The 18,241-nt window shown below is 44.1% G+C and overlaps 1 protein-coding gene across 4 annotated transcripts in view; it reads right to left on the bottom strand.

The window, feature by feature from the left end:
* Positions 1–2,561: 2,561 nt before the first annotated feature.
* Positions 2,562–18,241, bottom strand: part of zbtb33 (zinc finger and BTB domain containing 33) — a 39,403-nt gene continuing 23,723 nt past the window's right edge. For 3 of the 4 annotated variants that reach the window (XM_070882814.1, XM_070882815.1, XM_070882816.1), the window contains exons 2-3: positions 17,290–17,327; positions 2,562–6,697 (exon numbers count right to left, since the gene is read on the bottom strand). In XM_070882814.1, the coding sequence (XP_070738915.1) occupies positions 4,845–6,695 (1,851 nt within the window). In that variant the 5' untranslated portion in view covers positions 6,696–6,697; positions 17,290–17,327 and the 3' untranslated portion in view covers positions 2,562–4,844. Of the gene's footprint in view, positions 6,698–10,074; positions 10,141–17,289; positions 17,328–18,241 lie in introns of all 4 variants that reach the window. The other variant, XM_070882817.1, reaches the window with a different exon arrangement.

An 18,241-nucleotide genomic window follows, 5' to 3' on the forward strand; every position in this document is an offset into this window, starting at 1 on the left:
ACAATAAATTGGTGTTGATTGAGGGCTGAATGTTAGCTAGGAATGTTAATTAGGAGAACTTTCCTTTGAATAATGCCATGGAGTCTTTTACATCCACCTGAGGGAAGAAGAGGTCTTGGTTCAATGTCTCATCCAAATGACAGTGCAGTATTCCTTCAGTACTACACTGAAGTGCCTGCCTAGATTATGTGCTGACACCTTGGAACATGAAAGCTAACACAAGAGTAACACATTTATTGCAAAGAAATATCACAACTGTGTTTAAAACTATTTTTCAAGCTTTTATACATACATACATAGAAAAAAAAGCTGAATAGTATACACTGACGTTGGAAGATGGCAAATAGCTCAGTGGACTTCAAAGAGGATTTGAACGTATAATGAGAGGATTCACATTTGCGCCAAAGGATATATGCATTTTTCATTTCACGGTTGAAGATTTTCATTCTTTGTATAGTAATCCCTATTGCAGTACCATAAGTATAGTACTGAATAGATTTTATATAAAGATTGTAATTTACAAATTTACACTTTGTTGGACATATGCTGCAACTTAATTTTCTTGAGGCATTGCCTGTTTTATGGTTTTATAGAGTCGAGACAGCCATGATGATTATAACATTGTAAACAAACTTACCCATATGAAGTTGTAAAGAAAGCTATTTTTGATCATAAGAAAGTACTTCTGGAATGTAGCATTCAATTAAAGGCAGATGTTAGTACAGAGTTAATCAAAAGAAATGATGTTTGCTTGAATCTACCTTACTTATTTGACCACTCCTTTATCCATTTATTTTAATGAGGCCAGCTCACTGGGGATAATGTACAAGAAAGTGCAGCATTGGTCACAATGGATTGTAATATTTTTGGTCTGATTTCAAAGCTTAGGACTTTTCACCAGCCTCCCTCCTTCTGTCTGTGCTGAATATTTGCTAAGTTTTACATAATACCCAACAGCATAACAGGATAGAAGATACAAAAGTAACGTTTGGAAACCAACCATAATAATTCTTAGTGCTGAACCATGGATGTGGTGCAAGATCACCAACTGTCCTCGATATTAACCGAGTTAAGCCCATTGCATTAAAATGGAGGCATAGAGGCTTTCCCCTTGGAGCCATGTCTTTTAAAACAAGGTGGGGGGGGGGGGGGGGGGAAGAGCGTGAAAGCAGTTAATTTAAACAGAAACATTTCCTTGGCCTTACCCTGGATTAAACTCCAGCTGTGGTTTTCAAGGCTAAATCAGGATTCATGATCAAATAATGCAAGATTCTCATTTTGAAAGCAATACACTGCCTAATCCGAAGCTACGTTAGCAATCTCATTAAAACCTAATTAAGTATATTTAAAAATGTTTACACAACAATCAATTGTCCACAGACAGATGCATAATAGAGTGTTCGAGCATAAATCCCTCTGTAGACAATTAATAGTTTGATGATCTCCCTGGCTGATTCAATGGGTAGATGTAGTGTGTAGTATACCAGTGAGCCATACGAATCAGGAAGATCTGTTTGATCCCTGTACTAAGTTAGCCGATCTCAGCTAGGACACTACGCTGTGAGAGACTTGGCAAGAAGTCATTGGTCAAAGTTCTCATTCATTACCACTATCCAGTGACCTTTGCTAAAAAGTACATAGAATCTACAGCACAGAAACAGGCCATTCGCCCCAACTGGTCTATGCCGGCATTTATGCTGCACACGAGCCTCTTTTCACCCCTCTTCATCTAACCCTACCACATATCCTTCTATTCCTTTCTTCCTGATGTGCTTATCTAGCTTACCCTTAAATGCATCTATGCTATTCACCTCAACTACTCCTTGTGGTAGCGAGTTCCACATTATAACCATTCTCTGGGTAAAGAAGTTTCTCCTGAATTCCTTATTGGATTCATTAAAGATTATCTTATATTTATGGTTCCTAGTTTTGGACTCCCCCCACAAGTGGAAACATTTTCTCTACGTCTACCCTTTCATATCGGGTCACCCTCAGCTTCATCTTTTCTAGAGAAAAGAGCCCCAGCCTGTTCAAACTTTCCCGATAAAGTACATTCTCTCAGTTCTGGTATCATCATTTTGAATCTTTTTTGCACCTTCTCCAGTGTATGTATGTAGACTGGATCAGGTTCGAAATTGATGCTGCACGGTCGCAAAACCTGGTAACATTCACTAGCCGTGCTAACACATGGAGAATCACCTCTTAGCAAAGAGCCAGAGGGTTGCCAATACCTGTACAATTGTACCTACCCATCAGCATCCTAGCCCTTCAAGAGAGGAGGAGAGAAGAACACTTTAGATCACAATACCTCCACATTAACTTCTTTTAAACAAAATGGCATTTTGCCTGCATCTTTACAGAGAATCTTCAGTTCCATTACAAAATATATTTTTTGTTGACAGCCACGGGAATCCGCATTTTGAAATCTAGTTATTAATTAGATTTATCTGACCCAAAATGCATAGAGTATGGACAGGTACAAGTCAATATGTTCTGAAAGTTTTATTTTTTATCATCAAAAGAGCAAATACAATAAATAAACTTACATTCTAAGGCTCCAAATTAAAGAAACTAGAAAAGTGACTTAACAATAACCTATTCTAAGGAAGAAGCTTTGTTACAACTATATTTACATATTAGTAGTTTTACTTTTTCCACTGGTACAAAAGCATTAATCTTGCTTGCACAATAGGACATAACAGTATTATGTAGACCAACATAGTTTTGCCAATCTGCAGGTAATTAGAAAAAATTACTTTAATGCAAATGTAAAAAGATTTTCTATTCTGCAGTTTTGTTCTAGTCTATGCATGCAAAACTGTTACAAACAAAATGATAGGCTATTCCTTTTACAAGCTTTATTATTTTTCTACATTTCAGAAGACTTATGGGACCATGGTTTATTTTTTTTTAAGTGAAGCATTATATGTACAATGTTGACCCATACAGTAAAGCATTTACAAAAAAAACAATCATTTTGCTAAGAGTTTTTTTCCTGAATAGGTACTAAACAGAGGTTTGCTACGAAACACGTTTTCAATATTGTAAGCGTACAGTACTTAATGTGAGAGCTTATATGAGGTGCATTATAGAGAATTTTAAGAAAGCAACATCTTTTTGCTGATAACAATGAACACCTAGGTAGTGATAGACCGGGTTAATGATGTACACCACAAATGTGGCATGTAGACTATTAAAATACTTAATTGAATACCTTTTAGTCAAGAAGATTAAAAAAAAGATCTGAAAAGCATTTTGGGTGAAAAAGGCTTTATTAAAATGCGTCAACTACCGTACTAATAAAGCCTTGCAATCCCCAGCCTTCTGAACAGCAGTGCGTCCAAAACTTACTTTAGCAGTAAAATCATTAGAGCTACAAAATGATAAATTAAGTCCCTAAGCATTTATGAAAATTACAATTAAGATGCTATTCCACTATGCAAATGGAAAGCTAGATATTGCTATTTAAAAAAAATACAGACTGATAACTTCACAGTAGAAAAACAAACGGGAATAATATTTGCAAAATTGGAATCTGGCAAGAAAATATCACTTAACATGCATATCTCAGGTAATCTAGACATTGTGGATAACAGTTCATTCCAACTGTTAGATTTAAAAGCTTTCATCTCAAAGTACTGCATTCGCATCTAGTTCAATAGATATACTCAATACAACAGTTATCAAGACAATGGCCAGTGAGGAGTCTGCTTGGTATGGAGTCATCCAAAATAATTCACCTTTCATGGTGGACTACACAATAGGCTTATGGGTCATATCATTTTTGCCTACCCCATCTCTTCCCATTATTCATTCTATATGTATTAATCTAGTTTAATTAGGCACATTTTTAATACTTGGTTTTTAATTCAAATGTATACATTATTACTATAGAATTGTGAAAGTGTGATTAATACTGCAAGACAAATGATCATGGAATAAAAGGAAGACGGGCTTTCTGGGCTGAACTATAGTTGTCTAATGTGGACGTGAACCTGTCATCATTACCCCCTTTCCTTCTATTGTGTTAGCACCAGTAGCACTGGTACAGCCAACACTTACACCAGTATGGGTCCTGTATTTGCATCTGTCCATCACTACCAATGAAGGCTGGAACGAAGCTTTCTCCCATCCCTCTGAAGCTTTGTATAATGACACTGCTGCTAAAGGTAAGCACAACTCTCTCTTGTATTTCTGATCACTCTCCGGTGATCTTCCAGGCATCGTGTTTTAAAGATAGTGGGAGATCATTTTAGGAAGAAGGAGTTTGTGATTAAGTGTGTAAAATACCAGAGAGTAAAGTGTGTAGGGAGATGATTTATAAGGATTTGCCAGAAAAAGATTCAACAGCAGCCTTTTACCCCAGCCCTACAATGTAAAATGAAAAGTGCTAGCACACAAAAGCGCCACAAGTTCAGTTTCTGACCAGAAATATGTAAAAATAAACATCTGGGTAATGGCTGTTTGAGCAGTAAAGACTAAAATAATTGAAAACTCTTCCAATGGTATACATCAGATATGAATGCCCATTATCTTCTGGCCACTTCCGATGAAACCTCTGTACAAACTGCATTTTAGTTCAAAGCCATAACTAGATTCTGTTTCACATCCATGATGTATACTACACAGACATCATTATGTTTAACAGAAACATTTTTTTTTTAAAAAAGACTGCAAGTTACCCATACAATGGTCCAGCCACTGAATCTTTTGTTTGCCTGAAACACAAATGCTTAACTGGTCTGTTAGTACATTAATATCACCAAAGGCTGGCTGTCAGCAGTTTACCAGGTATCACAATCCGTTTTCTTACTATGTTTAGTTCCATCATAGTCTGAATGACTTCATGCCAGTTCTCTGAAGGACTCTGGTATAACAAACTCTAATTCGGAATTGCCATCTAAGGAATTGTACCTGTAAACAGGAGTTCCCTCCTGAGGAAAAATATCATCCCAGCTCGCTGGCTTGCTGCCTCCTATGGTCTGCGGGGTCTGCTGTGGAGCATCTGCATCATCTTCATCTTCGACATGATATACAATTCCATCCTCATTAATCTCCGCCATGGCGCCCGATGCACCTGCAGTCAGGAACCCGTACTGCCTGATCTGTAAGGTTTTGCACGGCAGCAAGCGGTAAAGTTTTGAATCGGAGACGGTTTCATCTTCAGCTGCACTCTTGCCAGTCTTTTTGCTGTGGACTGACCGAATGTGCGATGCCATCACCTGGTAGTTGATAAAGGTCTCGCCGCAGGTCAAGCACTGGTATCGCCGTTCGCCGGTGTGGAGAATTTCATGCTTAGTACGATATTCTGCAAGAGGGAACACTTTCTCACAGTAATGGCATGGGTATTTCTTCTCCCAGGAATGAACGTTGAAGTGCCTTCTCAGGCTCGTCAGGCATGCATATGATCGCTTACAAACAATACAAACATAAAAGACTCGACCGTCTACAACCAATTCATAATGATCTTGTTCCCTTTTCATTCGTTTTGCATCTGGAAAGTACTCGTCATTGATGAACACAGGTCTCGAGTTATTTAAATGATTAGCAGAATTTTCAGGCATGATTTCAATACTTGAGTGGCCTCCATCACCAGATACCTTGTCTCCGATCAGAAGCAGCTTTTTTTCAGGGGATCCAGGCTCCTTGCTCTGTTTGAGGTCACGGTTGGCAAGGTCATCTTTGTTTGGTACCACAATGTGATAGGTGTTGGGGGTTGTGTCGATATTTGCATAGACTCTGCAACCTTTTGACAAAGTATCAATACCAGCCGTTTTATCTACGATTACCGGCAGTTTGCCATCTTGAACGTACATCACACTTATGGCCTTTGTGCTTTGCTGGCTAATTACAGTATTCTGCCCACTTCCTGCGCTACTGTCAGAGATTTTGACTTTAAAATCCCCAACTTTCAAGGTTGTCTCTGGCACCAGAGTGACATGTTTCGTTTGAACCCCTAAGTTGTCAGAGCTCACTGGTATACTGGGAATAATATTTGTTTGCACTGAACTGTTACTAGCGACATTGGAGGGTTGCTTAGGGGGTGTGATTTCGCTGCAGAAAATGACATCATCATTATCCTCCGAGTCTTCAGCACTGGGCGAGTCTTTACTGTTACCTTTAGAATCCCTAAACTCTGCACTAGACAGAGAGAAAGCATCAGTTATTCTTGGTCCCAGACCTCCTTCTTCAACGTGCATGATCAAGCGTCCAGGTTCCACTGTTAGATCAGCAGCAACCTTCTGTGAGGCCTCGCCCTTGGAATCTGTCACAGAAGCAGCACTGTCCGCCCCAGGTGCTACTCCTTTGAGCTTTGAGAGAGATTCACCTAAGTCAGCAAGAAATTTTAGCCCCAGGGCCTGCCCAGACTGAATCAACTCACTTACAAGTTCAGCATTCACACGCACCAATTTGGAGCTGTAGATAAAATTCAGAACCTCTGCAAATACCTCTGCTCTGATGAAGTTCAGCTCAAGGACCTGTCCATATATGTTGATAGTGCCGTCGAGACTGAAAAGCTGATGGAAGTAGCTACTGGCAGATGACAAGACATTCTTATGTGCTCGAAATTTGCGATCTTCCACAATTATGGTAATATCACAGAATAATCCTTGCACACGCTGCTCGTTAAGAGACTTCAACAATGTTCCCGGGTGATGAATGTCAGTTGCACTAATAAGTTTTTTGTTCTCCATAACTATATCAAAAAGAAAGACAACATTTCCAATGAAAATGAGTCAGCTGACAGACTGTGGTCAAATCCTCTTTAGTGAACAAACTTGCTCCAAATATTGTACAATTATAGCAACAGTGATATTCGCTTGTCAGGAATTCACAAGAAGCATTGGGAAATCTTTTCTGCTGTACTCTCAGATAAAAGCAGTTTTATTCATTTTACTGTCTTTTAATTCTGTAGAAATAATAATATACAGAATGTGACTTGGGGCAATTTGGGTTGTACCGATAGTGCATCATTTTGAATGTGGGGGTATAATCCCATAAATACACCTGAATACAACTTTACAACAATCACATACTGCAATATTTATTCACCGTATTTGCTCTTAGAAAGAAACAGAAAAAAATAGCAGTAGTAAGCTATTTGGCCCTTCGAGTCTGCACCGCTATTCAATATAATCATGGCTGATCCTCTATCTCAACACCATATTGCCGCTTTTTCCCCATAGGCCTTGATGCCTTTTGTTTCTAGAAATTTATCTATCTCCCTCTTAAATATATTCAGTGACTTGGCCTCCACGGCTTTCTGTAGTAGAGAATTCCATAGGTTCACCACCATCTGAGTGAAAACATTTCTCCTCATCTCGGTCCTAAATTTCCTACCCTGTATCCTGAGACTGTGACCCCTTGTTCTAGACTTCCCAGCCAGGGAAACATCATTCCCGCATCCAGTCTGTCCAACCCAGTCAGAATTTTATATGTTTCAATGAGATCCCCTCTCATTCTTCTAAACTCTAGTGAATATAGGCCTAGTCGACCCAAACTCTCCTCTTAATTTATTTTGAAGTTAAAAAGTTAATTTAAAATGTTTCACCTGAGGTTGGCTGTTCTCCCAATCAGAGCTGCCACTGCAGTGACATATCTGCATTTAGTCTTAACCTCCCATTATCTCCCCAACCCCAAATTACTGCTGCTCCACTGGAGAGTCTCTAAACAACTAAATGAGACTCCGAACTCTGGCTTTTGAGGAAATATCCAAGACGGGGTTTTCTGTTAAACACCTGATTTTTTTAAAACCAAAATCTAGAGAGTACACATTCTATCTGTTAAAAACAGGGGGGGGGGGGCGGTGGAGGGGGCGGTAAATTTCCACAGGGATTCTCCCAATCTCCCACCATAACTTTAGCAGAAGCAGCTGTTTATACCGTTTCTCTGAGGTTTCTGCCAAAGTTATGGCAGGAGATCAGGAGAACTCCCATGGAAATAACTATGGAGTCTTATATTCAGATCATGCAGAGAAAACACTGAAATAACTTGAATTAGATCATTGAAGACAACTGGTTATCCTGTTGTTTCTCCGTCTCCGTCACATCTGTTCTGACGATGCCACCTTCCATACTAGTGTTTCCGATGTGTCTTCCTTTTTCCTCAACCAAGGATTCCCTTCCACCATTCCATTTCTCGCACACCTGCTCTCTACCATACCCTTTCCTCCCAGAACCCCGATAGGATTCCCCTTTTCCTCACTTTTCACCCCACCAGCCTCCACATTCAAGGGAACATCCTCCGCCACCTCCAGCGTGATCCCACCACCAAACGCATCTTCCTCTCCCCTTTCAGCATTCCGAAGGGACTGCTCCCTCCGCGACACCCTGGTCCACTCCTCAATCACCCCCAACACACCCTCCCCTTCCCACAACAACTTTCCATGCTAGTGCAGGAGATGCAACACCTGCCCTTTTACCAACTCCCTTCCCACCTTCCAGGGCCCCAAACACTCCTTCCAGGTGAAACAGCGATTTACTTGTACTTCTTTCAATTTAGTAGACTGTATTCGCTTCTTTGCATTGGGAAGACCAATCGCAGATTGGGTGACCACTTTGTGGAACACCTCCATTCAGTCCGCAAACGTGACTCCAAGCTTCCGGTCGCCTGTCATTTTAATTTTCTGCCCCACTCCGACCTCTTCCACTGTTTCAATGAAGCTCAACGTAAGCTCGAGAAACAGCACCTCATCTTTCAAATATGCAATTTACAGCCTTCCGGACTCAACATTGAGTTTAATAATTTCAGATCGTAGCCTCTTCCCCATTTTTTCAGATGGCAGCTGTTGGTAATGTTTCCCATTTACGCCTCCTCTAGACCCATCTTTTGTTTCTTTGCGTCCCGTTCCCATCCCCTTTTGCCTTGCACCATCCCTTTATCATTTAATCTCTCCTGCCTTCCACCCTATCACAGAACTTCCCTTTTCTTCCTCCCCACCCCCTGCACCCTTACCCTGCTTCTGCAGTTGCTTAAAACCTGTAACATCTCGAACTTTTTCAAGTTCTGACAAAAAGTCATCCACCGGAAACATTAACTCTGTTTCTCCCTCGACAGATGCTGCCTGACCGGCTGAGTATTTCCAGCACTTTGTTTTTATTTCAAATTTCCAGCATCCGCAATATTTTGCTTTTATCTTGTGCTACTGCTTAAGATGAGCCAGAGACCTGGATTTTAGTCTGGAGGTGAGCTCCATGCGGTGGGTTTGTTGTGAGCTCAGGAAACCCGGAAGAACAGGTTTCCTGAATGTCATGCCGTTTTTAACTGCAGGGTTCCGTTAAATTTTTTTCTGTCGGGTTCTCACCCGCAGGCAGCCCGATTGACAGGCTAGAGGCCTTTCGGGCGAGAAGCCTGCTTCAGAAGGTCATAGCTGAGGAGGTCAGGTAGGTCTAATGGTGGGGTCCCGACTGCGGGGTATCTGATGGTAGTTGATGGTGGGGTGGGGGAGCAGATGGGGGGAGCAGATAGTGGTCAGGGGTGTGGGTGGAGATTGAGATTACTGGTTATTGTTGGACCTGGAGGAAACACTCCTGCTCCTCCTGGCCCACAAGCAATGCCGAGCCCAGGGAAACCCAGCCAACAGGAGTTAAAAATAGAATGACTGTTAAAATGAAGGCAGCCAGCCTCATTAGAATATTTAAATGACCAACACACTTCCCGTGAGCGTATTGGTCATCCGCCCTCGTCCTGTCTCCGTTAAAACAGGAAGTAGGCTGCTCCGAGGTGGGTTGGGTTCCTGTTTCAGATTTTTGGAATTTTAACCTCTGACCCGAACCAAACCCACCCATTTTTGAGAGTTAAAATTCAGCCCAGAGAATCTATTGTTCCAATGATAAGCAATGTACAATGAATTCTAATATATTTCATCTGCTGTGGCAAATAAATATATATCCCTCTCCCTGTAACTGTGTAACTCTTTCCCACTTTGTCTGTTGTCTCACTCTTGGTTTTTGGCTTCCAGTTTTTCTTTTTTACCTCTCTCTATCTCTTTGTCTGACGCTTTACTCGTTGACATTCTATCTCTTGATTTTGATCTTTTTCTTTCCGTTTCACTTTTCAAGTCTTGTCTCCTACCTCTTCTGCATGTTTCCAGTGCCTCTGCGTCGCTCTCAATGTTTTCATCTTACTTGTTTTTCGCCCCTGAGACATGCAGGAAGATAGAAGACAACACATACGGGGTTGGAAGTGCGGGCTGAGTGAGAGTGTCCACGAGGTACTGCAATACGGACAGGTGACTGAGGAAGTGGAGCCGAGGTTCAGTGAGGATCATTCTGTGGCTGGGAAAATGCACGACATTTAGAGCTCGGGACGAAGCGGTCATAGGGATAAGCGGCTTGGGTGGGCAGCGGTGGGGGAGAAGGGATTGAACGTGGAGCATGGGATATAGAAGGTGGAAGTATTGAGGTCTGGGAACATTTGAAGAGTTTGCAATTTGAGACCTGGTAACACTTTGAGGATGGCTGGGCTCTGGTAGAATTCAGGAGGAGGGAGAAAGCACAGCTGGGCATAGCAACTGGGTCTTTGGTAGTCAAGGAGGGGTCTGGGGAAATTGGAGGCTGGGAGCGTGGAATATTGCTCCGAGGTGTGGGATCATGGAAATACTGGGGATAAAAGAACTGGAGGTGTTGTGTATCTGTAAAGCATGCACTCCCATGTTCTGCCACCAGGGAGCGCATCCCCTGAAGTCCCAAGGGATTCCAGCATCCCTTGGGAGCACTGTATATAAGCTGGCCCCTAAGGCCTGTTCCTCACTCTGGAGTGCCTTAATAAAGACTGAGATCACTGTTACTTTAATCTCCCTGTGTGCAGTCTCATTTGTGTTAGGAACACAATAACTGGCGACAAGGATACGAATCCAACGCAAAGATGCAGCAAACTGTGGGCATCCTGGAGAAGTTCTCGGAGGGTGAGAACTGGGAAGCCTATGTCGAACGGCTAGACCAGTACTTTGTAGCCAACAAGCTGGACGGAAAAGGAAGCGCTGCAAAAAGGAGAGCGGTCCTCCTCACAGTCTGCGGGGCACCGACCTACAGCCTCATGAAGAATCTTCCGGCTCCGGTGAAACCCACAGATAAGTCGTATGAGGAGCTGTGTACACTGGTTCGGGGGCATCTTAACCCGAGGAAGAGCATGCTGATGACGAGGTATCGGTTCTACACGTGCCAGCGGTCTGAAGGTCAGGAGGTGGCAAGCTACGTCGCCGAACTAAGGCGACTTGCAGGACAATGTGCGTTTGATGGCTACCTGGAGCAAATGCTCAGAGAATTTTTTGCACTGGGCATTGGCCACGAGACCATCCTACGAAAACATTTGACTGTAGAGACACTGACCCTCAGTAAGGCCATTGCGATAGCACAGGCGTTTATGTCCACCAGTGATAACACCAAACAAATCTCTCAGCACACAAGTGCTAGCAATGTTCATAAATTAACTGGATCTGTGTTTGCGAGCAGAAATGTACAGGGCAGAAACCATGAGTCTGCAACTGCCAGCAGACCTCAGGTGACCCAGGTGACTCAGAGTCCCCAACAAAGGATGATGCAAGGCAATTCACATCTTGTTGGCGTTGTGGAGGCTTCCATTCAGCCTATGCAGGCCGCTTCAAAGGGTATGTTTGCAAGAGCTGTGGAACAATGGGGCACCTCGAACAAGCTTGCAGACGAGCTGCAAGCTCTGCAAAACCTGCTAACTACAATGTGGCAGTGGAAGATCGGTCCATGGTGGATCAAAGCAATTTCGAGCCTCAGAGAGAGGAGGCAGATGCTGAAGTACACGGGGTGCACACATTTTCGATGAAATGTCCACCTATAATGCTAAATGTAAAATTGAATGGCTTACCCGTAGCCATGGAACTGGACACTGGCGCTAGCCAATCCATCATGAGTAAAAAGATGTTTGAGAGACTGTGGTGCAACAAGGCTCTCAGACCAGCCCTGAGCCGCATCCACACGAAACTGAGAACGTACACCAAAGAGCTTAGCACTGTCCTGGGCAGTGCCATGGTCAAGGTCACCTACGAGGGCACGGTGCACGAACTGCCACTCTGGATTGTCCCAGACGATGGACCCACACTGTTTGGAAGGAGCCGGCTGGGCAAAATCCGCTGCAACTGGGATGACATCCGAGCGCTATCACATGTCGATGAGGCCTCATGTACCCAGGTTCTTAACAAATTTCCTTCCCTTTTTGAACCAGGCATTGGAAACTTTTCCGGGGCGAAGGTGCGGATCCACTTGGTCCCAGAGGCACGACCCATTCACCACAAGGCGCAAGCGGTACCTCACATGATGAGGGAGAGCGCGGAAATCGAGCTGGACAGGCTGCAATGCAAGGGCATCATCTCCCCAGTGGAATTCAGCGAGTGGGCCAGCCCGATTGTTCCAGTACTCAAAAGTGATGGCATTGTCAGGATTTGCGGCGATTATAAAGTAACTATTAATCGTTTCTCACTACAGGACCAATACCCGCTATCTAAGGCAGACCGACCTATTTGCGACGCTGGCAGGAGGCAAGACGTTGACCAAGCTCGACCTGACTTCGCCCTACATGACGCAGAAGCTGGAGGAGTCTTCAAAGGGCCTCACCTGCATCAACACGCACAAGGGACTGTTCATCTACAACAGATGCCATTTGGAATTCGGTAGGCTGCAGCGATCTTCCAGAGAAACATGGAGAGCCTACTCAATTCGGTACCACGCACGGTGGTTTTTCAGGACGACATATTGGTCACGGGTCGGAACACCGTTGAGCACCCGCAAAGCCTGGAGGAGGTCCTCGAACGACTGGATCGCGCAGGGCTGCGGCTGAACAGGTCGAAATGCGTCTTCATGGCAACAGAAGTGGAGTTTTTGGGGAGCAAGATCATGGCGGATGGCATTCAGCCCACTGACGCCAAGACAGAGGCTATCAGGAACACGCCCAGGCCAAAGAACGTCATGGAGCTGCGGTCGTTCCTGGGACTCCTCAACTATTTTGGTAACTTCCTACTGGGGTTAAGCACCCTCTTAAAGCCATTACATGTGTTATTGCGTAAAGGTGAGAACTGGGTATGGGGAAAATAAAACAAGTAATTGCTTTTGTGAAAGCCAGAAACATTTTATGCTCCAACAAGCTGCTTGTATTGTATAACCCGTGTAAAACTTGTGCTAGCATGTGATGCGTCGTCGTACGGAGTAGGGTGTATATTACAAGCTAACGTTGCGGGGAAGTTGCAACCTGTCGCCTATGCCTCCAGGAGCTTGTCTAAGGCCGAGAGGGCCTACAGCATGATTGAGAAAGAGGCATTAGTTTGTGTGTTCAGGGTAAAAAAAATGCATCAGTACCTGTTTGGCCTCATATTTGAGCTGGAAACCGATCACAAGCCCCTCATAACTCTGTTCGCTGAAAACAAGGGGATAAATACTAATGCCTCAGCCCGCATACAAAGATGGGCACTCACGCTATCAGCGTATAACTAGAACATCCGCCACAGGCCAGGCACCGAGAACTGTGCGGATGCTCTCAATACCATTGCCCACCACGGGGGTGGAAATGGCGCAGCCCGCAGACTTGTTGATAGTCATGGAAGCGTTTGAAAATGATAAATCACCTGTCACGGCCCGCCTGATTAGGACTTGGACCAGCCAAGATCCTCTTCTGTCCCGAGTAAAAAACTATGTACTGCATGGGAGCTAGGCCAGCATCCCCGTTGAAATGCAAGAGCTAATCAAGCCGTTCCAGCGGTGAAAGGACGAGTTGTCCATTCAGGCAGACTGCCTGTTGTGGGGTAACCACGTAGTGCTACCCAAAAATGGCAGGGAGATGTTCATCTCGTATCTCCACAGCACACACCCGGGTATAGTAATGATGAAAGCGATAGCCAGATCCCACGTGTGGTGGCCCGGTTTCGACTCTAACTTAGAGTCCTGTGTACGGCAATGCGGCATGTGTGCTCAATTGAGCAATGCGCCCAGAGAGGCACCACTTTGTGGTCCTGGCCCTCCAGACCATAGTCGAGGATCCATGTCGACTTTGCGGGCCCGTTTCTCGGTAATATATGTTCTTAGTGGTGGTGGATGCTTTTTCAAAATGGATTGAATGTGAAATAATGTCGGGAAGCACCGCCACCGTTGAAAGCCTGAGGGCCATGTTTGCCACCCACGGCCTGCCTGACATACTGGTCAGTGACAACGGGCCATGTTTCACCAGTGCCGAATTTAAAGAATTCATGACCCGCAATGGGATCAAACATGTCACCTCGGCCCCATTTAAACCAGCCTCCAATGGGCAGGCAGAGCGGACAGTACAAACAATCAAACAGAGCCTCAAACGAGTCACAGAAGGCTCACTCCAAACCCGCCTGTTCCGAGTACTGCTCAGCTACCGCACAAGACCCCACTCGCTCACAGGGGTGCCCCTGGCTGAGCTACCCATGAAAAGGACACTTAAAACCAGACTCTCGCTGGTTCACCCCAACTTGCATGATCAGGTAGAGAGCAGGCGGGAGCAACAAAACGTAAACGATGGTCGCGCCACTGTGTCACGGGAAATTGATCTGAATGACCCTGTGTATGTGCTAAACTATGGACATGGTCCCAGGTGGATCGCGTGCACGGTGATAGCTAAAGAATGGAGTAGGGTGTTTGTAGTCAAACTAGACAATGGACAAACTTGCAGAAAGCACCTGGACCAAACGAGGCTGCAGTTTATAGACTGCCCTGAACAACCCACAGCAGACACCACCTTTTTCGAGCCCACAACACACACCCAAAGGATCAACGACACCACCCCGGACCAGGAAATTGAACCCATCACGCCCAACAGCCCAGGCTCACCCAGCAGCCCTGCAGGACCAACAACACGCCAGCTCAGCGAGGGCACAGCCAACACACCAGAACAAACATTTGTACCGAGGTGGTCCACCAGGGAAATAAAGGCTCCCGACCATCTCACCTTGTAAATAGTTTTCACTTTGACTTTGGTGGGGAGTGATTTTGTGTATCTGTAAAGCATGCACTCCCATGTTCCACCACCAGGGAGCGCATCCCCTGAAGTCCCAAGGGATCTCAGCATCCCTTGGGAGCACTGTATACAAGCCGGCCCCCTAAGGCCTGTTCCTCACTCTGGAGTGTCTTAATAAAGACTGAGGTCACTGTTACTTTAACCTCCCTGTGTGCAGTCTCATCTGTGTTAGGAACACAATAGGAGGGATCTGGGTTTTGGAAGCATAGGGTGGGGGGGGATGTACCAAGGTTGGTAGGGTTTGAAGCAATCTAGGACATAGGCCCAAGTATTAAGTACAGGCCAGGTCCAACACCAACCAAACCTGAGAACCGGTCATTTGTCAGGAGCAAAATAGGAGGCACTGTGGCAGATATGGCAGTCTTGACAAGAAACAGAAGTATCAGCTATGAGCAAGAGGTGCCACAGAGAAGGCATAGATGAAACGGCTGTGAAGATATTTGTAGATGGGAACAAGGGGCCATTTACAGTGTGGCCACGGCATCTCTTGGGAGTAGCAAACATAATTCTGTTGGAACAAAATCCTGCAGCCCCAGAGCAAAATATTGTTTTTATATTTTTATGCCCCTTCACTCGCAGATTGCTCACAGCCATGTTCATCCTTGACAATAAATTTTACCAAAAACTTTCTAATTCAGTAGTTCTCAAACTCTCACGCATCTCATATCCCTCCAGCTTCAGTCTGCTCAAATGTCTCTGCCTCCTCTTTCACTTCTCCTTCTTCACTTTCAGGAGTCACTTCCCTCCAATTCTGCTCTTTTCACCCTCCCTGCACAACTTCAGTCTTTTTCTCCTTCCATCTCTGCCTGTTTTTTTCTCCTTCTTTCCCTCTCACTTTTTTCTCACCTCTCGGTGGCCCCGGGAGCAATTGAGGTGGACAGGTGAGCCAAGAAGTACTTGCAGCAAGGCAGGGTTAGCAGGTGGGTGGTGCACGAAACTCTTGGGGTGGGGTGCTATCCAGGAAGTACCCAGGATGGGTGGATAAGCAGACATGCCAGGATGCAGCCAGGATACGCAAGCCACAAAGCACTCGGGTGAGCAGATAGCCAAGCAGACATGCTTAGAAGCACACAAGAGCAGGGGATCAAGCAGACAATTGGCAGGGAGTGGGGTGAAGCGAATAGATTGAGAAACATTTTGGTTCGATGAGCAGGAGAAGTAGCAGGCAAGTTGGGACTCATACTCTGCTCTACCAAATGTACCTGTTGACCATTGTTGCGCTGCTGTGTTCTGCTACAGCATTGGAAGTACGGTTTGTAAATTCTGAACAAGTATTAGGCAAGTTGTGAAGATAGCAATACACTGGTTTTGGGACATAAATGACTTGAGGCTATTTGGAGTGGGCCAGGGTGTTTTGGAAAGGAATCTGGGCAAATCAGGTTCGGCTGCTGGGATCATGAGCAGCAAGTTGGCAGGGGCCACTTGATGGAGCACAGGAAGCAGGCCAGGCTACTGAATGAAGCAAGGGGAGTGGCCTGAGCTCGGCCTGACCGGGTCATTAAAGGGAAGCAGCGGGGTTATTGAAGAGGGGACGGGGATCACCATATGCAGTGGAGCCGAAATGAAGAGAGGCTGAACGATCAGGATAAACATCGACTACAGGACAAACTAAAGCATTGGCAGCAAAGACACACCCAATAATTCAAGCTCCAGGGAAGTACTGCAAATTGAATATGAATATGAATAGAGGAGTAACTGTCTCCCAGAAAATATTTACCAGAGATTTACAAAACTGTGCAAGGAACTCGAAGAATGAATAAACATTTTATTCTGAATGGCTTAATCGTTCATAGGTTTCTTATGTTACAGTCATGAATATATTTCAATTAGCTGAAAAATTAAGATGTCAGCTCAAACCAAGGACATCAATTTGTTTGGGTGCTTTCTGCCACTTGCCAGCTCAGAATTGGTAGGTTTGGGAAGAAAATGAACAATTGGATTGCTCACTTTTCCTGCTGCATCCTGCTGGCTCTTCATTCCTACTTAGCAACTGAATCTAACTGTTTTTGATTCATTCACGTTCATCAATTGGATTGTGGATTTACAAAGTCCTTATTTCAGCCAATCACTAATTTTTGCATCTATGACACTTTAAGGAGTGACATCTCTGATGATTTCAATTGAGACCCGAGGCACACTGGATGCAAGACTTCTAATCAAACAGATAATTGAGTGTAAACCCATCGTGGAGAAAAACAGCTCCAATTATGTACTTTGAAAAGTTTCTATTCAGATAAATGGAAGCAACAAGTATCACTTAAGTAGGCATGTTATAAGTTCTACGTTTACCTTTTATTATTATTTTCCGAGGTTTTCTTTGCAATGATCTGCAAAAAATAAAAATATGGTGTTTTAGATTGAAATGACAGCTTCTACAAAATAATAGAACTTCAGAAAGCAGTTTTTAAAATGTAAAAAAGCATTCCATCATAATAAACTGGCTGACTGATGGTCAATGGCAACAGTCAAATTCATTCAGCTTATTCTTAAGCTGAGGTGCGTAACAAACAAAAGCTCATTCTTTTTGAGATACCTAAAATATTTTCACATTTCAGATCCATTTTTGGGAGCCTTTCACATTTTATAAAGTGTAACTCTATCAGGATGGATTTCTGTACTGGGTTTATTTAAACTCCTGTACCTCCGCAAACTCAATGGTCCCAAGCAATACCTCAACATCCAAATTACAAATCTATTTCACTGCCCTCTGCCTCAGAACTGCAGAATGTAAAAGATTTAAAATGTCAAAAAAAGCATATTGGCCCAGTGAGGGAACAGCAAAGTGTGAGCGTTACTTCCCTCTGTACGTGTGGCACAATGTCATCCTCAAAGTGTTTTTAAAGAGAGGGACTATAGAGAGGACTGGGAGCATACTGCAGCCTCGAATGTAATTTTAGTGTTTTCGTTTGCCTTTCCCTTCTTTGCCTGAAGGACTCGCTCCTTACTGGGGTGTCTTTCCATAGGCGACAGTCACCCGGGTACAAATGTTCATTATTCACGAGCCTCGGTGTTGAGAGAATTCATGCTAGGATGCAGTCCCACAGAGGCGCTTTACCGCCAATGAAGAACTTTTGGAGTGCAGTCACTGTTGTAATATAGGAAACACAGAAGCCAAATTGCGCATAGCAAGCTCCCACAAACAGTAATGTCATAATGACCAGATAATCTGGTTTTTTGTTGTGATGTTGATTTAGGGATAAATATTGGCCGGGACTTGGGAAGGGAGCATCACAGCCCAGCC

The sequence above is a fragment of the Pristiophorus japonicus genome, chromosome 6, assembly GCF_044704955.1.
Source record: "Pristiophorus japonicus isolate sPriJap1 chromosome 6, sPriJap1.hap1, whole genome shotgun sequence".
NCBI classification, from domain to species: domain Eukaryota; kingdom Metazoa; phylum Chordata; class Chondrichthyes; family Pristiophoridae; genus Pristiophorus; species Pristiophorus japonicus.